General features: G+C 38.7%; 1 protein-coding gene across 8 annotated transcripts in view; it reads left to right on the top strand.

Moving 5' to 3' along the window:
- Nucleotides 1-3,499: 3,499 nt before the first annotated feature.
- MAP2K5 (mitogen-activated protein kinase kinase 5) overlaps nt 3,500-27,131 on the top strand; it is a 282,818-nt gene continuing 259,186 nt past the window's right edge. For 5 of the 8 annotated variants that reach the window (XM_020982672.2, XM_078151218.1, XM_078151220.1 and 2 more), the window contains exons 1-2: nt 3,501-4,480; nt 13,527-13,575. In XM_020982672.2, the coding sequence (XP_020838331.1) occupies nt 4,346-4,480; nt 13,527-13,575 (184 nt within the window). In that variant the 5' untranslated portion in view covers nt 3,501-4,345. Of the gene's footprint in view, nt 4,481-13,526; nt 13,576-27,131 lie in introns of all 8 variants that reach the window. The other 3 variants (XM_078151216.1, XM_020982680.2, XM_020982668.2) reach the window with 2 other exon arrangements.

Genomic DNA, 27,131 nt, shown 5'->3' on the forward strand with positions numbered 1-27,131 from the left:
AAGAGACAGCCCAGTGAAAATGCTGCAGTTGAGAGAGAGAGTTTCTTGTTCAAGGAACAACAGAGAGGCCAGTGTCACTGGAACACAGTGTATGTGTGTGTGTGTTTCGGGAGTTGGTGCCCTGGGGCACTCCACTAGTGGTGAGTTGTACCAAATGAAGCACAAAGAGTATCTTTGTGGCTCCAACCCCAAGATCCCCCCAAAAAGAGAATGACTTCAAAATATTTACAAGCAAAACCTTAAAGAAAAACACAGCTTGGACACAAGTTCAATTCGAATTCCTGGTAGAGCTGAAGTAGGAGTCAAAGAAAGAACTAAAGATAATTTTCAAAATGAAATGAGAGTACTAGAGGGAAAAATAAGAAATTAGAAGAAAGAATTAGAGAATGAAAGAACAGCTTTTAAGAAGTTTAAAATCTTACCTAATAATGGAGAATAGCTTGCTACCCTCCCTACTATTCCTTCTTTCCATCCATCTCGTCCCAAACACACATGTGATAGGGGTTATTTCCTAGAAGAGGGATTATACTTTTTTTTTCCTTTTTGGTGAGGCAATTGGGGTTAAGTGACTTGCCCATGGTCACACAGCTAGTAAGGGTCAAGTGTCATCTGAGGTCAGATTTAAACTCAGGTCCTCCTGACTCCAAGGCCGGTATTCTATCCACTGCACCACCTAGCTGCCCCAGGATTATACTTTTTTAGCTTATCCCAAGAAAGCATAAGTAGGAGCAGTAAGTTAAATGAGCAGAGGCAGATTTGGACTTTATGAATGGAAAAACTTTCTAACAATTATAATTCTCCACAAGTAGAAGGTACTGCCTAAGGAGGCTGGCTGTATGTTCAGTGTCATTAGAGGACTTCCATCATAGGCTGAATGGCCACTTGGGTATGTTTTAGAGGTGATTCTTAATTAGGTACAGGCTGTGAGGCTTTGTGGTGTAGCTGAAAAAGAAATGTCTCATAGTGTAAGGAGTTGGGTTCAAATCCCACCTCTATGACCTTGGGCAAGTTTCTTCATCTGTAAAATGAGGGAGTTGGACTAGATGCCTTCAGAGGTCCCTTCGAGCTCTCCCTCTGTTATCTAGAAGCTTCTGAAATCCCAAGTGAAATTTTGCTATTCTGCAAACATGATTGCACAGTTGTTTCTTTGTCTTTGTGCTTGGCTGTTTTTGTATCTCTCCATGAAACCCCTTGCTGTGAACAAACTCAAGCTAAAGCTAAATAACTGAGGCTGGAGACAGGCAGCAGATGCTCAGTGGAGTTTGTCCTTTCCTGCTCCACATGCCTTGCACTCTAATCAGTCGGTGCATATGGAAATAGCTGGAGATAGAGGAAGAGACCTCTGAAATTATACTAAGAAAAAATACTTCATCATAGGATGTTTGTTTCATAGCTAACTTTTCAGAAGCTGTATTTTGTGTAGAATACATCTGTAACAGCAGATCAGATTAGGAGTCTTGCCTCCTCCATTCCCTGGAATCCTTAACCAAGAATAAAGCCCCTCAAATTGAGATTACAAGCAAAATCTCTGCTATAATGAATCTATTTCATCTACCAAACTATCAGTCTATTTCAACCAAACCCAAAGTGACTTCACTATTTTATTATGAATCTTTAAAAAATGCCCTCAGTGCAAACATTTTAAGATTAATTTTAATTAACATTTAAATTAATTAAACATTTAATTTTGAAATAAAAATAACTCATTTTATCTAGCACTGAAAGTTCCTCACAACAATCCTCTGTGGTAGGTAGGTATGGCATTATCATCCCTATTTCACATATTAAGCCATTATCCAGAAAAAATGTATTCTAGCTTGATGAAGCTTTCAGAAGTTATGGCATTCTATCACCTAAGACTAAAACCGAACAGTCTTGCATTGCCTGTGCCCAGCACATTTCTTACGTCTAGTGTTGGAGGTTTCTTGGAAAAGTGCTTAATGCAGCTGTCAATACTAAGATGTTTTATGAGAAGTATGACAAGCTGAAGTTTGATTACAGCTGTGTCTGCAAATATTGGGAAAGAACGTTGAACATGCTATTAGTAAAGAAACTGCTTCAGAATAGTTATGCAAATTTGTCAAATTGAGTTGGTTTTACTCATAGTCCTGTGAATGAAAAACATATTTTAGCAAATCACTAGCTTATAGAAATTCTCTAGTTTTGTAGCCTATTCTTTAAGAGATTAAAAGGTACATGGGGACCTTAAGCAAAAGGTTTATTTTCATAGGATTGAGGTCCACGTGGAGAGTAGTAATTCCTAGAATGTTTGGGGGAATCTAAAACAAATCCTGCAGTAGTTACTAAATTATAGTTATTGAAAAGAGAAAATTTATCCCCAATAATAGCCATTCAAATATTAAGCATAACATAGCACAAGCAATGAAAAATAAGGGCACGTGATAGACTGTTTCAGGAATTACTGAATAAAATGAGCAGCTTTCTAATATTTTTTTTTGCATTAATCAAAAATCTAGCTGCTAAAAAAAGTGCTTTTGAAGTTCTTCCCTTCCATCCCCAGTCTATATGTGACTCAGAAACAGCAAAACTACTGACTGACATGCACTTTTTAATCGGAAAAGAAAGGAAAATTTTAAAGGCTACAGTTTGTAAGCAAGCTTGAGAGGAGGCCGTGGTCATCAATAAGACTTTGAAAGACATGAAAAGCGAAGAAATAAAGAAAATAATAACAGATTGTTATTGCCACACCTGTAACATTACTGATATAAATAAGTACTGCAATAGAATTGTTAATTTACGAACGCTACTGGTTATATTTGCAACAGTTAATAACAGAAAAAGATGGTCCCACCACCACCTAGCCTGTTAATCTGTTCTCTGCTTTAGCTTATGCTATTTCGGGGCATTCCAGAGGGGAAATAAGGTCGCCGAAAAACCCAAATAAGATTGCCTAATGCTGCAGGGAGGTGATGATCTTTTGGGTATATGACGTGGGTAAGGAGGAGGAAAAAAAAAAGCTCAGTCGGAGTCTTAGATCTGAGATCTGGTATTTACTGCTGGTTTGATCGGGGTGGGCTGGGAGAAGAGGGAGGACAAGGAGAATTTTTAGGGTGGAAATAAAGTAGCACAACAAAGAGCGGTGCCCGCAACCAGACACATAAAGCAGGCGCGTCCCTGGCTCAGTAAGAGCAAAGAGCCCGAACCATTCCTCAGCTCGCTTGTCCTCCCCTGTGGCAGCCCCAGAAGACGTCCGCCTTGCTTTGATCGCCGCTCCCAGCAGGGGACCGCGTGATTATCCTGGGCCCCGCAAACCCCTAGCCGGCTTTCTCACGTTCCGGGCCTCCCCAGGGCCCTTTCCACAGCCCCTTCCACTACGTCTCTTTTTCCCCAGGGGACCCCAGCCAGTCGGGGGCGACGGCCTGAGACCTTCGGGCGCATGTGGGCGGGGCCAGGACTGAGGGAAAGGGAAGGGTGTGGGCTAGTGCCCTCTTCCAACATGGCGCCAGGGGAGTCGTTCCTACAGCTCTCTCCCGCCCCCCGGGTTCCGGCTCCGCGAGTTTTGGTTCCGGAGTACAATTCCCTCTTCTCCCTCCACCTCCTCTCCTCCTTCTTCCTCCCTCCTCTTCTCCTCCTCCTCCTCTTTCTCCTCCTCCTCCTCCTCCTCCTCTTACTTCTACTCTCCCTCTTTCTCCTCCTCCTCCTAGTCTTGGGGCAGCCGCCGCCTGGGAACGCTCTGAGCTCGGAGCCGGCCACGGGCTGAGCCCACCAAGGGCCCCGCACAGGGCCGGGAGGGAGCAGCGGCTCGGCTCGCTCGTCCTAGTCTCCCTTTGGCTTCCTCTTCCTCAAGGGGCACGGAAGCCACTTCCCTTGAGTCGTCCCCCTTCTCTCCACACCAGGCTGACTCCCAGACCCCCTCAGCGGGGGCCCAGAGCGGGCTTCACCCCCTCCTTACACGCCCCCCCAACACAGGCAACAGCCAGCACCCCTTCTCTCCTCACCCCACTGCCCCACCTCTCCACACGTCCAGGGTGACTAGGCCCCCATTGCCCTGTTACCCAGACGGGGGCTCGAGGCAGGCTCTGCAGCCTAACCCCTCCCCGTCTAACAACTCGACATCACTCTCCCAACATCCCCCCCCTCGCCAACCCCCTCCTTCATCCTCTCAACGCCTTCCTTCTTTCATCCTCCTAACCAGCCCCACTATCCTCCCTCACTATTTTCTTCCTCCCCCTCCATCCTTCCCCTTCCATCTTCCCTCCCTACCTCCCTACATTCATCATCTTCCCCATTCTCTGGCTTTTCACCCCATGTTCACGCCCCCAAAAGGGGCAGTGAGTGCTTTCTTCCACCCCCTACCCCAAGGATGTGAGCCCAGTGGTCGGTAATGCTGTGGCTGGCCCTTGGCCCCTCTCATACCATGGAGAACCAGGTGCTGGTGATTCGAATCAAGATCCCAGATGGTGGAGCTGTGGACTGGACAGTGCACTCTGGGCCCCAGTTGCTTTTCCGGGATGTGCTGGTGAGTGGTCAGCCCCCAAAACCAAATCTCAGTCTGAAGCCTCTTTGGGGGTAGCATACGCTTCGTCCTTTTTAAAGACTAGATAGGGAACCTGCAGCCTCAAGGCCACATGTGGCCCTCTAGGTCCTCGAGTGCAGCCCCTTTGATTGAATCCAAACTTCACAGAACAAATCCCCTTACTAAAAGGATTTGTTCTGTAAAACTTGGACTAAGTCAAAAGGTCACACCTGAGGACCTAGAAAGCCACATGTGGCCTTGGAGGCCTCAGGTTCCCCAATCCAGGTGCTTGGGGGATTTCCTAACTCTAGCACATATCATTACACTGATTTCTTTTAATTGATGTGCCTTAGGGTAGAAAAGGGGATCTTTTTACTTCTTATATTGTCTGTTAAGATGCTCAGAATACTTTTCACTTTGAATCATAACTTTACAGGTAGAAAGGATCTTAGGAATTGTGTGTTTTAACTTCTGTATTTTACTTTTGAGTAAACTGAGGCCTAGGGAGGTTAAATGTCTTACATAAGGTTGGTCCCTGGAACATTGAAGTAAAGTCCAGGCTCAGAGAGCACTTTTAACTCAACTCAATGAAAAAAGGTAGAGGGTACAGTTTTCTAAGTCTTTTGAGGTTGGGACCAGGTTCATCTTCCTGCGTATTCTTCGTCCATACCTAGTCTGGAGCAATGCACACCTCTGGTTATCTAGAAATATTCACTGGCTGCCATTCCATTGATGAATTAGCTGGATAAATGACTATCATATGTCTTTGATGAGTGATACTTGTAAATTGAGCTAAAGGTGTCAAAGACTGGCAACATGCATAGTCAGATAAACCTTTTATGGTTCAGTCTTTTAACCCAATTTAACCCTGTGTTTGTGGCAGCAGCATTGAACTGGGAGTCTGGAGATCTAAATTCTAGCTAGTTGTGACACTTGGTGTGTGACTTTAGGCAAGTGACTTCACCACCTTGGGCTTCACTTTTCTCATCTGTAAAATAATTAGATTGGATTAGCTCTAACATTCTGTCATTCTGACTCCGTTTGGATAGGCCAGGAAGAGGCCCACCTGAACTTAAGTGGCTATGAAATGTCAAGATATTTGTCTCCATAGTTTTCTTGAACGTTGCCTTCTTAAGTTCATAGCCCCTAATCGTGGGAAATATTTCTGTGGGAGAGCTAGATCATTTAGAGGTTAAGTGAGAATGTGTACTTGGGGGCATGATGGGGAAGACCAGAGGAGTGCATCTTGGTGGGAAATGAAGAGATGCCTGGTCTGGGTGCCTTTCTTTCTTTCTTTCTTTCTTTCTTTCTTTCTTTCTTTCTTTCTTTCTTTCTTTCTTTCTTTCTTTCTTTCTTTCTTTCTCTCTCTCTCTCTTCTCTCTCTCTCTCTCTCTCTCTCTCTCTCTCTCTCTCTCTCTCTCTTTCCCTCTCTCTCTCTCTCTCTGCAGTCAGGGTTAAGTGACTTGCCCAGCTAATAGTGTCAAGTGTCTGAGGCAGCATTTGAACTCAGGTCCTCTTGACTTTAGGTCTGGTGCTCTATCCACTGCACCATCTAGCTGCCCCCTGCGTGCCTTTCATAAGTGGAGACTCTGGGAGGAGATATGATAACCAGTAGGAGAGGAATAATTAAATTATTACTTCAAAATTGCCTGGGAGGTAGTATGGTCTTTGGTGTTAGGGATGATAATCCTTATAACAAATTAATTGTAATATGGGAAGTTCATCCTTTGAAAACATATATAGAAAATGTAATTTCATTTCAGTAGTTCAATAAATATTATCTATTGTATGAAGAATATTGTGTGTAAAATTTAGGTAAGATACAGTCCCTGCCCTCATACTGGTGGGGAGTAAGACATGCCTTAGTACTTAGTGACTCCATGATCTCATCCAAATGGATAGCCTCCAGTGGTGGTCATAATTTAGTACACCTTTTTTCCAATCTTGTATAATTCTCGTCTGTGTCCTCCAGTAAATCCTAAATCCTTTACAGAGGACCGACCAATGTGCTGAAGCCTACTCTTGGATCTTTTTAGATTATGTAGGTATCACTGCAGCCTTCAGACTGTCTGTCAGCTATCCCTTGATCTCACTACATGACCAACAGTCCTTTTCTTATCATACAATTTCGTGATATCTCTTGTCACTTCCTGAATGAGAGGCATCATTGGCAATGTGCTGCAGTCTGTGCCTGCCATGTGTTCCATGGTTCATTAGGTCACCCACAATTTTGATTCATTGGAGATTGGTTCATAGCCACAGAGCATCACTGAAAGAAAGCTTGTGTTAAAAAAAAATGAATTTAGGGGTCAGACAACACCTGGGGCACTTGAAAGCACTATATAGTTATCCAAGTGTGACCTGGCCTGATCTCATCCTGTTCACTTCTGGGCTCAGCTTATTGTCCATCTACAGTGTCTCTCCAATAATGTACTAATGAATTAGCTCAAGGAGTTGTCATAGGTAGGACAATAACAATTCTTCATTTGTTTTTTCTTGTATAGATTGTTAGTGGTGATTAATCTCATTAAAGAAGCTCTGTAGTATTCTAGGACTTGATGCAGTGTGGCAAATAAAATTAATAAAGGTAAAATGGAGGTATGTGGCTCCAAGAAAAATCATCTTATTAACAGTAATCCCTGTGACTGTTAACAAAGCAGGTCAGACTAGAAATCTCAGTAAAGTCAAAGACCCCAGTGAAAAGGAGGGGACCTTCTTTGCTGCATACAACAAAGAAGGGGTCTTGTACAACTAGCTATACTAGGAAAGGTGGGCTGGCATTCAGGTGAGGCAAATCATGCCCCTCTGACAATTAAGGAATGTTAATTCTTTTATGGGACTCATCTGCATCTTTGCTAGGGGATCAAAACTACCAGACTTTCTTTCTCTTGGAAGAGATAAAAACTCCCCTAATTGCACAAGAACAAGCAAGGACTGATCACATATCGTTTGGAGGTGATACCAAGTTAATTTGTGGTGCTTAAAGATAACAGATGTTCTGGAAATATCTCAGGAGCTACCATTCTAAGAGATAACAACTTTTCTTTTAATTATAACTTTAAACTAATTCAGAGGGAAGGCTAAATTCCTGAGCTCAACTCAAGTATGTAGAAAGGTAGCTTTAAGCAGATACAGACTCAATTACAATATGAGATCATTACAATATAAAATCAATTATAAAGTAAAATTAATTTGAGTTTCTCACAGTAAAATTATATCCATAAATAGGAACATCTGTAAGGTTGTCTTCTGTATGCATTCCTATTCTTTCTGGATTCCTCATAGGACATTCTCCATGACAGCAGTAAGAGTGCTTTGGAGAGCTTACATGTATTTGTTTTGCATCTCATGTGAGATTAAGAATAAAAGAACCATTGAACAGTTATCACTATGTTGCATCTATCAAGGAATTTTGTATGATCTTAACTCAAGCCCAGGAAACACCTTGTAGAAGGAGAACCTTTAAGGCTATTTTCTGTTCTACTTAGTCAAGTGGTTTTTTTATAGTAAAAGAACAATTCGCAATAGGATTTTAAAAAATTCTCCACAACTTTTAAAGCAGTTGTGTGACTGTGACAGTCAGAATCACAGGATCCCAAAACTGGAAGGGACAGCAGAAGTTAGCTGGCCCAATTCATACCTGAAAAGGACAATAACATTCTCATCAAGTGGTCATTCGGCCTCTGCTTGAGGAGGGACCCTCTGACTCCTGAGGCAGCCTCTTCCACTTTGGGATAGTTCTAATTGTTAGCAATTTTTTCCTTGTATAAAGGTTGTCTGTCTCTTTTCAACTTCTACCTATTAAAGCTATGATATCTCCCCCAACAAATTTTCTTTTCTCCAGGGTAAATCCCCAGTTCCTTCGGATGATCCTCATATGGCATGATCTCAAGGCCATTCACTATCCTGGTTTCCTTTCTTTTGCCTTTCTTATTAATGTCCCACTTAAAATGTGGTACCCATACTGACCATAGAACTCCAGATGTTATCTGACTAAGCACTATCCCCTCCCTAGTTCTAGGCACTGTATCTTTCTTAATGCAGCCTCAGATTACATTAGCTTTCTTGGTCATTATATTATGCTATTGACTCTTACTGACTTTGCAGTGCATCAGAACTTCCAAATCTTTTACAGACAAACTGCTCTCCTTCATCATGTACTTATGAAGGTGTTTGTTTTGAACTTGAGTTCTTCTGTAGAAAATCATGGAAGAAATTCTTTTCTCATATTTTTGTCAAGGATACCCTCAACATTTGTGTAGCTCATTGTCATAAAGCTTTTATAGTGATGAGAAAATATAGATCAATTATTGCTATCCCCATCAATCAATCAAACGTTTTCCAAGTGCCTACTGTGTACCAAGCACTATGCTAAGTGCTGGGGATACAAAAAGAGGCAAAAGACAATCCCTGCCCCCCAAAGAGCTCATAATCTAATGGCGGAATATGACAAACATGTGCAAACAAGCTATAAATGGAATAAATAGGAAGTAATTTACAGAAGGAAGGCACTAGAATTAATGGAGCTCGGGAAAGGCTTCCTATAGAAGGTGGGGTCTTAGTTGGGATTTAAATAGGAAGCCAGGAGGCAGCCATCAGGAGGGAGATCATTCCAGGCATGGGGGACGGCAAGAGAAATTGCCCAAAGCCAAAAGATGAAGTGTCTTGTTTGAGGAAAAACCAGGAGGCCAGTGTCACTGCCTTGAAGAGTACATGTCAGGGAGTAAGGTAAAGAAGATTGCAAAGGTAGGAGGAGGCTAGGTTATGAAGGGCTTTGAATGCTAAGCAAACGATTTTATATTTGATGCTGAAAGCAATAGGGGGCTATTTATTGCATAGAGGAGGTGACATTATTAGACCTGCACTTTAGGAAAATCACTTTAGTGATTTAGTGGTTGAAATGGAGGACTGATTGCAGTGAAGAGAGACCTGATGAAGGAAGATCCACCAATGATTGTTTCATTTGAGTATGATATTATCTGTGATTTTCCCCAATTGTTTGGTATTTTCCCCCTCTTTTTGGCATTTTGAAAATCAACCATCAATGCTTTTTTTTTTCAGGATAACACTTTAAAAATCTAGTGTAGATTTTTTATATAGACTTGGCCAAGTAGATATCCTTTTTATACTTTTGTTATATTTAGTGCCATTTCCACTTTCTTAAGTAGCAAATTGGGGACCAGGGTTATTGAGAGCACAAATGTGGTTCCACCGACATCGTGATGAAAATAATTTGTTAGTCTTATTCATTCGTTCAGTTTTTCATGTTTGTTGCCCTTTTTTCAGTTTTACCTATAAATATTCTTGGATGATATGCCTTATTTGGGTATCATGCTGATTTTTCTGGAAAAAAAAATGTGTGTGTGTGTAGAGATAATTGTAATTTATGGTGAGTGAATTATAAGAGTTACGTGTAAAACAGAGTGCCCCCTGAGGTTTGGGGAGGAAAGCCTTTACTGACTTAGAAGATTCAGGAAAACTTATATAGGAAGTAATATTTGAATTGAGCTTTAAAGGCAGAGTGGGAATTTGGCAGGCAAATAGTGGAAGAGAGGAAATTCTGAACATAACGGCAGTGTTGAAAGAAATGGTGGTGGAAAGGCACACGACATATGTTTGGGACAGATTATAAGTCTGTGTAGTGTGTGTGGAAGGAGGTGGTATGAGGAAGGCCCTGAATGACAGGTAGAGGAGAACTCTGATTTCTCTGAAAAATCAATAGATCATAGGATTGTAGACCTCATAGGAACCTTAGAGATCATCTAGTCCAATCTTCTTATTTTAGTCCTAGAGAAGTTATATGACTTACCCAGTGTCACATAAGTTGTGTCAGCAGTGAAATTTGAACCTAGGACCACCTCCAACTCTAGAGTCACTGTGTTTCCACAGTACCACCCATCTTCTTAAATTTACCATAGTTTATGGATCATAAACTTTGATTTCTTTTTCAGACCACATTTTGTCACCCTTCAGCCCTGTTTTATGTAGGGATTAAAGACTGGACCTATGATTTCATTGGTATAGGGAACTCTTGAGCAAGGAAACTTTCTGTACCAGTATGGGCCAGCATCTTCTTTTCAGTTTAGAGAGTTTTCTAGAGCATAGATGTCAAACCCTTTCCCCATTGTGGCCTAAACAGATTAAAAAGTAATTGGAAAATATTTAGCAAAATAAAAATTCAGTACAACATAGATAGTATTAATTTGTGGTCTAAGTCAACATGCAGCTTTTAGGGATCCTGTTTCTGTTTGAGTTTGACACCACTGACCTAACACCTAGATGTTAAGAGTTGACCAGGCTCACACAGCCAATGTATATCAGATGCAGTGTCTTCCTAGCTTTGAAGCCAGCTTGTTATCTACCATTCCATGCTGTCTCATCTTATATGCTTTCAAATTATACTTTGGCCAGTTTGTTTCCATTTCATGTTTTTATTTTTCTCAACATCATATATCTGTTTTGTTTGGTGCTTATGCTAATGGACTCGATGTCCTGGAATCCTGTAGTCAAGCTATTTAAAATTTCTCTGTCTTGTCTGTTATTTACAAGTAAAAAGATGCAAAATTTCTTAGATAAGATACCATAGTAGTTATCTTTTACAACTGATGAATGATTGTATAAATAATAAGATTCCATTGCTTATCCCAGGGTCACTTTCATTCTCTATTGATGCACCACTGATTGTAGTTTCTTAGAAGTTAAGATCTCATTACAGAATGACTTTGGGTCAGTTAGACAGCTCCAGAATGTCCCAGTGTCCACTTACAGAACCTACATTGGCCTGACAGTACCTTTTATCCTACATATAAGGTGAAAGGATTTGATTCTTAATACCAGATCTGTTTTTTTTAATAGTATTTTATTTTTTCCAAGTACACATAAAGACAATTTTCCACATTCATTTTTTGAAAGATTTTGAGTTCCAGATTTGTCTCCCTGTCTCCCTTCCTCCTCCCCAAGATGGCAAGCAATCTGATATAGGTTATACATGTGCAATCATGTAAAACATTTCTACCTTAGTCTGGATCTGTTCTTGAGAAGTTAATCTTTTTCCTCTTAAGAGCAGATTGTGGCCTGAGAAGCAATGCTATTCTAGGCCTAAGGTGTCATGACAGATTAAGAAAATTTTCTTTTTTGTGTGTGTGGATTAATTTTTGAGAAAAAATTTAATGTTGTAGATATTGTTATGCAAATTTGACACTGCAGCAGAAGACTCTGTAGTATTAGCTTTAGAAGAAAGTTGCAGTCATTCTGTTAATTGCCCTATTGCTGAGAGATGCTGTAAACAGCCTTCAGTTCACCTGCTGGCTGGTGACAGTTCTGGATTTGCCAGAGAAGACTGTTTTAGCACTGTGAATTGCTTACACTATAACACTTCTCCAGTGAGTAAAGATTTGGGAGAGAGAGGAGGGGCAGAGATGAAAATAAGATGGACAATCTATTGTGTTGGACTTGCACACGATGGAATATCAAATTTTCCAAAGATCCTTCCCTCTGCTAGTTGTCACATAGGCTGTCTGCAAGCCATTCTTGGAGTGCTTACCTTGTTATGGATAAAGTTGAACAGCAGTATCAGATAATATGGACTTTAGAGTTCCTGTACAAAAAAGGTAAACTTGATTCACTGGCCATTAACATTTCTTTATTGTTCAATTAATCGGTTTCATTTTTCAGTTGCTCTATAGTAAAATAAAACAGTATCTTAGACTTCACCTAGTGCAAGCTCCAAGATTATATAGTCTTTTTCATTCTTTGTAGAATTTATTGGGACAGACTTTATATTTTCAGCACCACTGCTTTGTACCAGCTGTGTGACCTCAGACAAGTCACTTAATAGACATTAAGAGACTTAAGCCTGAGTTTCCTCCTTTGTAAAATGAGGATAATGACATATACAACACTTATTACATGACTTAACGTGTTTCTAGGCAGCTAGGTGGTGAAGTGGATAGAGTGCCAAGCCTGAAGTCAGGAAGACTCATCTTCCTGAGTTCAAATCTGGCCTCAGACACTTACCAGCTGTGTGACCCTGGGTAAGTCACTCACCCCTGTTTGCCTCAGTTTCCTCATCTGTAAAATGAGCTGGAGAAGGAAATGATAAACCACTCTATTATCTGTGCCAAGAAGACTTCAAATGGGGTCACGAAGAGTCAGACGTGACAGAAAAACGACTAAACAATGTGCCTACCTTACTGTACTGGAGTTCAAATGAGATGATGTATGTAGAGTACCTTGTAAACCATGAAGCACTACTTTATATAAATCTGTCACCATCACTGTCATCTTGAAAGCCCAATTTTTCAATGTTTATAAGGAATTGGGGAAGCCCTCTTAAAAGAGGGGGCACTTCATCTGATCTTTAAAGGGAATGAAGGCGAGCATGAAGGTAAGCATAAAGGCAGGAGATGGGTTGGGGCAGGGGGCAGAGGATAGAACGAATGGCTTTATGGAGAACAGCAAGTGGGGGAGTTTGACCAGGGCTTAGTAGAATGTCTAGTCAGCCTCAAAAGTTAGGCTTGAGCCAGATCATGAAGGTTTTCAAATATCAAATAGATCTTTGTGGTTTATCCTAGAATTAATGGGGAATCATTGGAGCTTCCTGGGCTGGAAAGTAACATGGTCATACCTGTGTTTTCAGAATGTCAGTGTGGCAGTTCAGAGGGTGATGGATTAGAGGAAGGAAGGAAAGGCTAGATTTGGGGAGACCAGTTAGGAAACTGGGCTATAACTGCCCAAGGAAAAGATGATGAGGAGTGGTTGTAGGGTGAATGGAGAGAAGGAGACAAATGGGAGAAATGAATGAAAAGACATGTTTTTCTTTTAGCATATCGAAGATTTTTTTTTAATAATTTTTTCTTCATGGGATAATTAGTGATTTAAATATTTGGATGTGAATAGATTGTGTTAAGCTGTGATTATGAGTTAACATTTTTACAGTTTAGGCAAACATTGACAATATCTTTCCTGGGCTTTCTTATTCATTGAGATCTTGCCACATGTTGACAGTTAAAAATATGTCTAATTGAATCCTTTCTCTGTCCTTGTTTAGGATGTAATAGGCCAGGTTTTGCCTGATGCAACAACTACAGCATTTGAATGTAAGTATTGCTTGTATACTTTTTTTTTTAATATTTCTGCAGTAATTCTTCAAAGGGTTTATAGCTTGTGTTACTTTTAAAACTGACAAATATAGAGTATTTATGATCATCATATGGTACATTTAAATATTTATAAATTAATGCAAGTTTAATGATGATACTGAACTGAGTAATATTTTCTTATTTAATCACATCTTGAGTGTGCATATTTCTACAATATAGCTTTAATTACCAGCATGACCTTTATCTGCTCTTGCTTCTCACTGGAATAATATTGCTGGAACAAAATGAAAAGTGTAAACTACCTGTAGGCTGATGAATATTGATTAAGAGATTTTAATCCATTGCAGCTTTTAAAAACTGCAACAAAGTGGAGCTTTTAAACAAATATTGAATAGACTAACAGTGCTGCAGCTGGCTTCTTCAGGGCCACTAGGTGGTGGCAGCAAACACATTGGATTTTGGGATTTGAGTCTGTAATTGTCCTGGTCGGGCAGCAAGAGGAAGAGAGTTTGGGCACCAAGCAGGTTACTAACTTAGAGAACCAAATTTAGGTACTAATTGAAATAAAAATCTCCCTAGGAATATATGGGGGCAAATGCAGACTAGAGCACGTCACAGATTCTAGACAGAGCAGGACTTCAATTAAGAAGTTCAGAGAGCCGTTGGTGACTGTCATTGAAAACTGGGATCCCACCTGCAGAGTGATCTTAAGCAAGTAGAAATGAAGGTTGCATTCACTCGGCACTTAATTTTTTCTATTGGCTTTTTGAACTTCCAAACCTAGCAAAGGTACATTTCATAAACATATGTTCAAGGCTTACTTGTTTTTCCAGTTTAAAAAAAAAATTTGGCATCTTTAAAAATATATATATCAACTATTTCTGAATATGACCCTCTTCTTCACTCAGTGAGTGTACCTTATGCCAGAGTAAAAAAAAAAAAGTTCAACAAAACTAAGTTTTTTATTTGTCTTAGCTTCAGATGGGTTACTTATACATAGATTGCATATGAAAAGCTTACATAAAGAGAAATTTGAGTCTTTCTTTTTCTGAGACTGCACTTGTAGTCAAAGAAAGAAAATAGGTGCATCCCTTCTCCCAACACAAGGCAAAGCCCACACTAAATATTGTAGGTACCTCTTAATTAGAAGCCTGGAGATTACATGTTTATAGATTTTCTGTGACAAAATTTTAATCCTTTTCTGATTTTTCTTTGCCATATGCCATACTCTTGAGTCACCTCCATTATGGCTTAGGGAATGAAGACTTTTTAAAAAAAATATAAATCTGCAAAGCAAATTTTCAGGGCAAAAAACAATCAAAGCCAAACATAATTAGCATAATGATGCCAGATCCTAGTCTACCCTCTTCATTTTCAGATGAGGAGACGGGCTCAGAGAAGTTAAAATGCCTTCCTAAATGTCACATATGTAGTGACAAGACTGAGACTATAAAGAGCCCTGACTGATATTCTAGTGATCTTGCAACTACCAGGAATTCTTAACCTAGAGTCTGTGAACTTGAGTTTTGGGTTGTTGTTGTTGGTGTTTTTTTTTTTTTTAACAGTTTGATAATTGGATTTCAGTATAGTTAGTTTGCTTTGTAATCCCATGTATTTTATTTTATGCAATTAAAAATATTACTCTGAGGAGGGATTCATAGATTTCACTAGATTATCTGAAGGGTTTGTGACATAAAAAAAGTATGGAACCTCTGCACTACATCATGTTGGCTCTCTGATTTTATCTGCCATTTTGAATAATACCGGCTCATCTTCATCAGTGATGAAGTCAATTCAAAAGTTGACCAAATGGTTGATTTATTTGTACTCTGCTTTTTGGAAGCAAATATGTAAGCTTTTACTCAGAGGTTTGAAACTAGAGGTATACTAGGGCAGAATTTATAGTTCCTTTTTGACATTTCACCTTTTGGCATTAGTTTTAGTGCTGAACCTGCATCCTAGCAGAATCTTGAAGGAGGTTTTAAGTCCCTGAGACACTTACTAGCCCTGGGCAAGTCACTTAACCTCTGTTTGCCTCAGTTTCCTCATCTGTAAAATGGGGATATAATAGCATCTGCCTCCTAGGGTTGTTGTCCTAGGGATCAAATGAGATAAAAACTGTAGAGTTCTTAAAGTGGTGCCTGGCACATGGTAAATGCTAAATAAATGTTAACTATTATTATTAATTATATTTGTTTGGCAACTAGAAAAGACTGCTTCATATTAATTAAGTGATCATTTATGTGGAACATGGCAACCAGGCAGAGGCACAGAAAGCAATTCGATTTACTCAGCTTTGTTATGTCTAGAGCCCATCTCAAAAGAGGACTCTACTTCCAGTTTAACATCTATGGCCCTTTCTTTTCCTCACTTTTAAAATGAGCAGTTGAACTAAAATCCTTGCAGTTCTAAAATTCAGTGATTATAAGATATTATTTATTGAGTGTTTCTACTCAGAAAGGGCGTTGGTTTGGGCATCAGGAGAACTAGGTTCTAGTCTTAGCTTTAATTATGTAGCAAATAATATAGGATCATAGGATAAAAGAAGTTACTTTCCTTCTCTGAGCCTCAGTTTTTTCATCTATAAAATGAAAAAGTTGAACTAAATTACCTTTGCAACATACCAGTTTTTGAGTCTCTGGCACAGTCCACTTGTAATGTGTTGAATTGGGTTGAATGAAATAGAGAATAATAGTTTAATAGAAAGGAACAGGATAAGAAACTTGAGTAGTTTGAAATTCTCCCAAATAGTCCTTAACAGTGTCCGTAGTGCCTGGCACATAGTAAATGGCTAATAAATGCTTATTGACTAACAGTGTGGCATTATGATTTGGTTTGATATATAGTGAAATTTCCAGAAGTTACACATCTGTATTCCTTTGTAAGCCTCTTCCCCCAAAGAATTTATGATAGCTTTTGAGCTTTTGAATCATCTTCTATTTTCAGAAGCTGTTGCTTCCCACAGTTTGTATTAGAAAATCAACAATTGACTGTAATTGGTAAAGTCTTCTGTCAAAGTCTCAAGTTCTTCAGTTTCTTTAGAGACTGTTCTTTTGGTTCCCATATACTTGGAAGAGTAAAGGGAACGTAACAGTTAACATTTGACCTTTTCCTCTTTGTGATGCTATTTCTAGGAGGAATAAGGTCAGAATGAGCCAGGCCTGTAACTGTCAGGCTTATTCTTTGTGCCTATAGTCCTGTTTCTCTACTCAGCCTCCCTTCTGGTTCTTCCAGGGAGGAATAGTGATCATGTTTCCAACTTGCTTCTAACTATCATAATCACTCAGCATTATGTGTGTAAAGTGTTTGCGTGTTGGCATCTACACTTGTAGTAAAAACTTATTTGCTTATGTAGTCACAGAAACCTTTTGTGATGTTTCCAGTTTCATTAGTAGATTAATGAGTGTTCAAGTGAATGGAGTGATAATCATCAGCAGTCTGCACTAATGAATTTCATGTGAGGATCTATTGCCTGGTGCTGGCCCGCTTTTCTCTAGGTTAAAAGTTTCTGTAAAATGACAGCTGAGTTTAGAATATGGAATTTCCAGACACTTTGAACTCCTGGAGTATTTGGCAGCTCCAGAGATATCTTAAATTTTTAGGAATTGCTGGCTTACTCTCTTCCTTCTTGAACTGTTACCATTCTGCACTCATTTCTTAATGTATTCTGTACTCAAAGCTCTGAAGCATTCTGGTTTTGATGTATATTTTTTAAAACCCAACTCAGATATTCACTTGTGTCCTGGAAATATGTGGTCGTTTTAAGTGTATTAAAAATTTTTCCTTTTTTTTTTTAATTTTTAGGCAGTTGGGGTTAAGTGAGGCAGAGAGAGGTTAGGTGACTTGCTCAGGGTCACACAGCTAGTAAGTGTCAAGTGGTTGGTCTGAGGCTGGCTTTGAAGTCAGGTCCTCCTGACTTCAGGGCCAGTGTTCTATCCACTATGCTACTAGCTGCCCCCCAAATTTTCTAAGTATTGTAAGTTCTTAAAGCTCACTAGAGAAAATCTTTATTAACTCAGAATAATATAATGGAGTAGAAAGACCAATCAGATGCAATAAAAGTCTGCATTTTAAAATAAAATTAAAAGAAATCCAGTAGTATAATTTTAGTTAACAGTATATATTAATGGCAGCTAGCATTTATTATTTAATATTAGAGATAGTTAGGTGACACAGTGGATAGAGTGCTAGACTTGGAGTCAGGAAGATCTGAATTAAATTCTTGCCTCAGCCACTTGCTAGCTGTGACCCTGAGCAAGTCACCTAACCTCTCTCTGCCTCAGTTTCCTCAATTTATAAAATGGATAAAATTAGCACCTTCCTCCCAGGGTTGTTGTGACAATCAAATGACATAATGTTTGTAATTGTTGTTGTTCATTTGTGTCAGTCGTGTCCCCACTTGGAGTTTTCCTGGCAAAAATACTGGAGGGGTTTGCCATTTCCTCCTCCAGCTTATTTTACAGATGAGGAAACTAAGGCAGACAGTTAAGTGACCTGTCCAGGGTCACACAGCTACTGAGTGTCTGAGGCTAGATTTGAACGCGGGTCTTCCTGACCCCAAGCCCGGTGTACTATCCATTGCGCCACTTAGTGCCCAATATACATAAAGCACTTTGTAAATCTTAAGGTGTTATACAGATGAATTTATTACAATTCATTATGATATTATGATTGTTACAAAATGAAATGGATATTAATAATGTAGATTAATGAACAAATTACAGTTAAGAATCTGCCATATTTTATATAATGAGGGGCAGTATGATGTTAGTGGATAGGCCTTGGAGTCAGGAAGACTTGGGTTCAAGTTGCACATCTGATGTGTCTTGGCTGTGTGACCCGAGCAAGTCATTCAGTGTTTCAGTGCCTGGTCAGCTTTCTTTTACACACACACACACACACACACGTACATCTTTTTTATTTTTTCCCCAATTACATGTTAAAATAATTTTTTAACATTTTTTTAAAGTTTCAAGTGCCAGATTCTATAATTTCCTCTCTTTACCCCTCCCTGACATGGTAAGTAGATATAGGTTATACACGTGCAATTGTGTAAAACATTTCCATATTAGTCATTTTATACACGAAGACTTGAATAAAAGAAAAAAGAATAAAAGAAAGTGAAAAATCGCATGCTTAAGTGTGTATTCAAGCAATATTAGTTCTTTCTCTAGAGACAGATAGTCTGCTTCATCATTAGTCCCTTGGGATTGTCTTGGATCATTGTAGTGCTGAGAATAGCCAAGTCAGGCACAGTTCCTCATCCTACAATATTACTATTGTTTGTCTTGGTTCTATTCACTTCAGTTTGCATCCGTTCGTGAAGTCTTTCCAAGTCTTTCTGAAGTCATCCTGCATTTCACTTCTTATAGCACAATAATATTTTAGCACAATCATATACCACCACTTGTTTAGCCATTCCCTAGCTGATGGGTATCTCTTTGATTTCCAATTCTTAGCCATGACAAAAAGAGCTGCTACAAATATTTTTGTGCAAATAGGTTCTTTCCTTTTTTTTTGGTTTGGTTTTTTGGGGGGTTTTTTGGATGTCTTTGGGATATAGACCTAGTAGTGGTATTACTGGATCAGAGGGCATGCGCAGTTTCTATCCCTTTGGGCATCATTTCAAGTTGCTCTCCAGAATGCTTGGATCAGCTTACAACTCCACCAACAGTGCATTAGTATCCAAGTTTTCCCACATTTCTCCAACATCCATCATTTTCCTTTTTTGTCACATTAGCCAATGTGATAAGGTGTGAGGTGGTACTTCATAGTTGTCTGATTTGTATTTCTCTAATCGATAGTGATTTAGAGCATTTCTTCATGACTATAGATAGCTTGGATTTCTTTGCCAGACAACTTTGTAAGACTATAAGCTGTAGAAAGTGGACTCTTCCTTTCATACAGACTTTCTTTCACCAATGAAAATCACAAATGTGCTTTAAATAATTATGTAACAATGTGTTACACCTATATAAGAATTCGTGGTGAGACCCAGAATTTGAAAGATAGAGATGAGGACTGAAATTTGCAATTTCAACTGCCCCTCCTCAGGTGAGGAAACTCCCTCTGCTAGTGAAAGTTAGCACCTTAGAATCTTAGAGAGTAGGCTAGGGCACAGAGAGGCTGAGCATCTTACTCAGGGTTACACAGCCAGTATGTGTCAGAGGTGGGGCTTGAACTAGACTTTGAGGCAGTCTCTCTATGTACTGTGCCACATTGCCTCTCTTAAGGGAGATACCAGATGTTGAAACTAGTCTTATTTCTTGAATCCTTGATTTAAAATAACTGATTATTTTAGACTAGATTCTCCTTATTTGTAAATATGACCTTGAAATTTCTAGAAAAAAATTATTTTGTGTTCAGTAAGATTCACATATAACTTGTGTGAATCGTCACAAATTTGGTTTTACTGAAGTGACTTAAGTGTTACAGTATTAGGGATGCATTTTTGAGGGAAGGTATCCAAAATAATTGTTGCTAAATCCTACAGAAGTAAGTTTAACACTGATTTCTTCTGGATTTGTTATTGGAAATTTCTGGAATTTAGAGATGCCCTGGATCAGGTGTTAACTGTCTGAAATGCAGCATGGTATGATTGGAAAGGGGACTGGACTTGATGTCAGCTTCTTAGATTCAATTCTGCTTCTCTGATTATGGGCTTTCCTGCTAATTTTTCTGAAGCTTGGCTTCACCATTTAAAACTGGGGAGACTAATTCTCATACTACTTTCTTGCAGAGCTGTTTTGCAGAAATCATGTGGGCTCTCTCTCTCTCATTCTCTGTCACTCTCACATGCACACAATACTATATAAATGGTGAGTTGCTATTTTTGGTTATGATAAGGAGAGTTCAAATGGGTTTCAGTGCTAAGGGGGAGAATTTTGTTATATTAGCTATTTTAATTTTTAGATGAATTTATTCTGGATCTTCTTTGTAAGGATCTTGTAGCTCCTCATTCAAACATTTTTGATTATCTAAATGCAAAACCAGGGGTTCAGAAGTTTTGTGGCTTGTCCAATTTGACACTGGAAATTGGAGGCTCCAATCATGACCGAATGATGATAAGCAACACCTGACATAGACTGTCAACTTGGGAACTTTGGCTTCCCTAACTTTTGTAATAGTATTTTCCTTTCTTTTCTCTTTTTGGAAAATGAGTTTTCTCTCATTTTCTTATTGATTCTCAATTGGCATTGAAGGTTTGTGACAAGGATGTTTAATAGATAGCCCTAATTTTCTATTTATTTTTGTATCTAGATTGCTTTTATATGAATCTCATGTGATTCACTGCCACTTTAGTAGGTGTGTGTTTTGCTGTTAGCCCCATAGCCTCTGCTGCTTTTTATATAGTTAGCATTATGTTTGCCATTTTTACCGCCCCTTTACCTGAGGCTGCATTTCTTCTACTATTGGGCCTTTATGTTCTTTTTGTTTCTCTTTTGGATTGCATGTTGCTCCAGATAAAATCACTGACAACATATGGCCTGTTATGATTCTCTTTTCCTAAACTCTGCCATTTTGTATATTTGTGACACACTGCAGATTTTGTGAAGATTGCTTCATAATATTTGTTTACCATCTGCTGCACTCTATTTGGTGTCTTGCTAGGATTTTTTCCTCCATTTTAAGTGACATTAACAAAATCCAGCCAGTACATAGACTCTCTGGTTCTACTTTTGCTTCCCTAATGTGCTGGAAAATCATATTACTGTGCTCCAGGCAACTAGAAAAGCCTGGAATTCTGGTTGTAAACCAGTGTATCAGATTATTCCCCTCCCCTCCATTTTTTTTTGGTCATATTCAGTTATGCTTTTTGGTCAGATGGTAAAGAACTTCTGTATATAAGGCAAAAATAGTTTAAAATAGATGATTTCCCTTTACTTTTCTTCATTTGATGCTATACTAGATCGTGTTGGATAATTGAAAGATTATGGAATGGGAGTTGAGAAACCTGGCTTCTAGTCTTAGTTCTGTCATATGTTAGCTAGGTGACCTTGTGGATGTCACTTCAACTCAGTTTCCCTCATTTATAAAATGAGAAGATTGGATTAGATGATCTCCAAGTCTCCTCTGTTTCTAACATTCTCTGATCATTCTGTTTTTTAGTAATTTAATACCACGCATATTGTACCTTAATATATTTTCGTGATTTTTTTGTGCGGTTGTTGTTGAGTTGTTTCAGTCGTATCCAACTCTGTGACCCCATTTGGAGTTTTCTTGGTAAAGATACTGGAGTGGTTTGGCCATTTCCTTCTCCGGCTCATTTTACAGATGAAGAAACTGAGACAAACAGGGTTAAGTGACTTGCCCAGGGTCACACAGCTAGTAAGTGTCAGAGGCCAGATTTGAACTCATAAAGATGAGTCTTCCTGACTCCAGGGCCAGCACTCTATCCACTGTACCACCTAGCTGCCCTTTTTTTGTAGTCTGGAAGCCTCTTATTTTATTTTTTCCAGAGCTGATCATTCCTGATATGTGAGAGGGTTTTTTTGGTTTGTTTTTACTAAATGTTCAATTTCTTTATTCAACAAAGTCCATTTTATTTTTTGTCACTAAATTGCTAGACATATGCTATTCTTCCTTTACAGTTGGCCTAGGTGTCTGCATTTTCCTCTCAAATCTGACTATTTATTCACCTTTTTGTCATATTTTTACTTCAGCTGAATAAACATAAGAAACCCCTAAAGTGTGTAAAATGTTGTCCAAGATATTGGAAGAGATAGAAAGTTTTGATAAGGCCCAGTCCTTCTACTCTTGTGCTTTAATGGCCTGCAGAGGGATATATCACACATTTGAAAAATTTAATTCAGTAAGCATTATTTAGTGCCTGTAATGTGTACAATACTGTGATAGGAACTGAGGATTTAAAGGCAAAAAAGAAAAAAATTCTTGTTCTTAAGGGAGCTTCCATTCTGAAAAATAATATATGATAACTATGTAAGAGTAGTAGAAGCAAACTGCTGTGTGAGTTCCAAAGTGGAAAGAATCAGTGTAGCATTGTGAAAGGTAGCTTGACTTCTGTAAGCCTCAGTTTTCTTTATCTGTAACAAGGAGCTAATAATACTTGTCTAGCTCTATACAGGGCTTGTGAAGAAAGTACTTTGTAAATCTTAAAAGTACTATATAATGTGAGTTATTATTATCACCAGCTAAGGGGATTAGGTAAGGCTTTACTTAGGAAGTGGTATCTGAATCAGACTTAAAAAGACTGTCTCGATAGGCAGAAACTGGCATTTCAAGCAAAGGGAACCATGTGTGCAAAGAAACTGAGGCAAGAAAGCCCAGGGCATGCGTAGAAATTGCCTGCAGTATGTGGGTGAGAATAGTTTGATAGATGGCTGTGAAGGACCTTGAAGGCCAGGCAGAAGAATTTAATCTTTACTCATTAGGCTGTAGGGAACCACTGAAAAGATTAGGTTAAGTTTTAAGTACCACATAGGAGGGCCTGATTATTTCCTCTTACTTTGCCTTTAATTGGTGCTGCCTTAGTTATAGTCTCATGGTCCAAACAACTGGGGTTTCTTATCAATGTAGGTTAAATGAGGAAGACAGTAGTTTATTTTTGCATTCATTTATGTGTTTTAAAAATTAAACTGCTTTTAAAATCTAGCAGAGCATTTAACATTAAAGACATAGTCTTAGAAAATTGCCTGAAATATTGAGAGGTTAAGTTACTTGCCCATGGCCACACAGCCAGTGTCACAGGTGAGACTAGAGACCAAGTCTTTCTGGCTTCAAGGCCAGGGCTTCATCCATTAAGCCATGCTGTTTCCTTCATCCCTATTGGTCATTAATCATCACAAGCTCTAATTTTGGTTTCATCTCCAAGCTTAAGAAGCATGCTTATTTCTGCTTATCCTAAGTCTTCATCTTGCTGTTAGTGTCCTCTTAGGATGGCTCTGAGACTTTTGAGGTTGACATTAAAAGTCCTTCTGACCATTTGTCTTGAAGTGTCTGCCTCTTCAGTATCAAAGTCTTGCAATATCTCACTTCAGCTCAAAGAACCTTTCTCTCCTTCCTCAAACCTTGCTACCTAAAGTATTCCTCATAGGTTACAACTCCCTTTTCTTTAAGGGCTTCTGTTTCCTCTGCTTTTTTGGTACAGAAGTATAGAAGGTGAGAAAGAAAAGTTACTTAATAGTATGAGCTGTTAATATGAAACTCATGACTTATTTATTCCAGATAGAAAAGGATTTCTCAGCTACTTTATTTATATTGAAAGTGACCTTCCTCCATTGCTTGGGTTTTTTATGAACTGAAGTTTGTATGGTTCCATTACTTAAGTAACTGACATTAGTGAAACTTCTGATATGCTATCATTTGTCATTACCAAAAGCTAAGCATATCATATATCATACACCATTTTGTGAAAAAAACCAAGATATCCTTCAGAACAAATAATTCTAAGTAGAAAACTTCGTGAAGTTTTCTGCCAGAGGCTTAACATAATACTCTTCATGCCGTATTTATTTTATCTTTTAGATCTGCCTGGTATTTTCACCAGGGTTAATGTTTTAGACTACATTTTTAGGGAAGTTCTTTAAGAAAGTTTCTTTTAGAAAATAATCCTCTTTGAAAACTAGCTTAGTTTATAACTTTAAAGAATAAAATAGGTAGTTCTAAAGAGCAAAATTTAAAAAAAAGATAAATCTATACAGTTAAGAACTTTATTCAATTATACTTTTATTTGAACAACACCTGTGATTTCATTGGTGCAAGGAACTCTCAGTGAGGAAGGTCCTTCTACCAAAATAGGGAGGCATCTTCTTTGAAATTTACAGTTGTCTAGAATACCTGGGAGTTGTTGCTTGCCCTGTGTCACACAGCAGAATATATCAAAGGTGGGACTTAAACCCAGGTTTTCCTGGCTTTGAGGCAAGCTGTCTGTTCACAACACCATGCTGCCTCAGCTTTTAAGTTTAATTATGACTAGAAAACAGACAGCTAAAAAGTATCAAAAGAATAGAGTTGGAGGGAACCTCAAGGCCATCTAGTTCAACATATGTAAGAGTCCCATTTGTAATATTCTCAAAACAAGTTGTCATCAGCATTTGCTTAAAAGGCCTCTAGAGCTGGGCATGGTGATTCCTGTTGTGGTCTCTGCTCCCAGAGGAGCTGGGGGTCTGGTTAATTGCTTGAGCCTCAGAGTTCTGAGCTGCTGCTTCTTGCTGAGCAAGAAGGGATGTGCGTCAAGTCTAACACCAACATGGTGACCCTGGAAGCAGGAGATGCTCAAATGGTGTAAGGACATTAGAAAAAGGGAGAGCCGTTGTATTTCCAGCTTGGGTAAGAGAGGCAGACCTACTTTCCCAAAGAGAGAGAGAGAGAGAGAGACAGACAGACACACACACACACACACACACACACACACACACACACACCCCTAGTGAGACCCTTATGCCTTACTTAATGGTGATAGTCAGGTAGTCATTCAATAAAGTTGTCTCTCTAGTTACATTTAGTAAAGAATCTTACATGATTTTAGCTTATACATTGTGCTACTGAAACTGTAATAGTCAGGTAGTCATTCAATAAAGTTGTCACTTTAGTTACATTTATTAAAGAATCTTACATGTGCTACTGAATCAAATGTGTGTTTTGTTAAAATCAACAAAAATAACACAATGAGATTTTGTATTCTGTATTCACTCTTCCCCTTTAGAGAACTCTTATTGCTAGAGAATTTTCCATTGAATCTAAATTTGACTCTACAGTTCTACTCTTTGCTCCTAGTTCTTCTCTTATACAAGCATAACAAATCTATTCCCCTTTATATGTGAGCCCTTTCAATATTTGTCACTCCTGGGTCCCTTTTTTCTCCAAGCTCTTTATCCCTAGTTCAGTCCTCATGTGGCATGGTCTTGAAGCTCTTCACAGTCTTGGTCACTCTCCTGTGTTCCATTTCCCACTTATTTCCTTCCTAAAGAGTAGCACCTAGAATTGGACACCAGTACTCAAAATGTGGTTTGATTAAAGGAAATTATGTTTTTGACCCTGTTTCTTTTAAATATTTGTCTTAAAAATCACAATTTTTTTTGGAGTCCATGTTACAAAATTTCCCACAGCTACTCCAATTAAATTCTATGCCTAACTAATTATTTTATCTGTTGTGCCTGTCCCAGATATATGTGCTAACTTAACAGACTAGCTAACTGAACTAAAAACTGCATGTCATAGTCTGGACAGTAGACATTTTTTTATCCATTTGGTTTTTGTTATATGGCTTATTAGGCCAATTTCTGCTGAGTAATCATGTATATTCAGGAGGTTCTCTAATATTCCAGGGTTTGATGAAGTCAGCACAATATCATCCATAAATAGGTGCATCTTGAAGGCTCTAAAGATTCATCTCCCCTCTTAGACTCTGTGAGAACATCGATGACGACAGTGGCTCTCATCTTATAAAAATTTCATCTCCTCCCTCCCCCCACAATTACATGTAAAAACAGTTTTTAACATTTGTTTTTTATCTCTCCCTTTCTTCCTCTCCCTCCTCCCTGAGGTGGTAAGCCATCTGATAGAGGTTCTACATGTGCAATCATGTTCCATATCAGTAATTTTGTAGAAGAAAACTCAAACCAAAAAAAAAGTGAAAAATAATATGCTTTGTTCTGTATTCAAACTCTTATCAGTTTTTTCTCTGAAGGCAGATATTTTTGATCTAGAGTCCTTTGGGATTATCTTGGATCACGGTATTGCTGAGAATAGCTAAGTCATTCACAGTTGTTCATCATACAATATTGCTGTTATTGTATATAATGTTCTCCTGGTTCTCCTCACTTAACTCTGCATCAGTTCCTGTAAGGCTTTTTAAAAAATAGCACAGTAATACTCCATTACAGTCATACCACAACTTGTGCACATTCCCCAATTGATGGACATTCCTTCAATTTCCACTTCTTAGAGTGGCAATCACTTTTAATGAATATACATTTCATTGCTTCATGCCTTTTTGATAGTAATAATCAGATGGTCATTGAATAAAATTATCTCTCTGGTTACATTTATTAAAGAATCTTGCATGATCTTAATTTACACATTGGGCTACTGAATCAACTGGTTTTTTTTGTTAAAATCAACAAAAATAGCACAATAATGTTTTGTATTCCTTATGCCTTTTAATCACTTTTGAGAGTGTAAAGGTGTGGTCTGCTGTAGAAAAGTATTTGTGAAAGGATCTGCATTTTTTTCCTTCTTTTCATCAATAATAATTTGCATACATCATTCTTGCAATTTTTAAAAATAAAGACTGATGTACTACTGTCCACATTGGTGGTTGCACTGTCATTGATTATTAAAATGGATTATTATAGAAATGTTTACAAACCAGTTCCATTTTCTGTTTTCCTACTGCCAGCCTCATGCTCTTGCGATGATATGGATCAGTTGGATCTCTGATTATTTGCTTTTAGCCTCCATTGCTTTTGAATGTTTTGTTAAATAGTGGAAAGAGCCCAGAGTTTGACTTTTGATTCTGTTGCTCATAGAATTTGCTTTTGTGATTGTGGACAAAATTACTTAACCTCTTAGGACTTTTGTTCCTCATCTGT

The sequence above is a fragment of the Phascolarctos cinereus genome, unplaced genomic scaffold (genome assembly GCF_003287225.1).
Source record: "Phascolarctos cinereus isolate Bilbo 61053 unplaced genomic scaffold, phaCin_HiC Scaffold_3;HRSCAF=262, whole genome shotgun sequence".
NCBI classification, from domain to species: Eukaryota; Metazoa; Chordata; class Mammalia; order Diprotodontia; family Phascolarctidae; genus Phascolarctos; species Phascolarctos cinereus.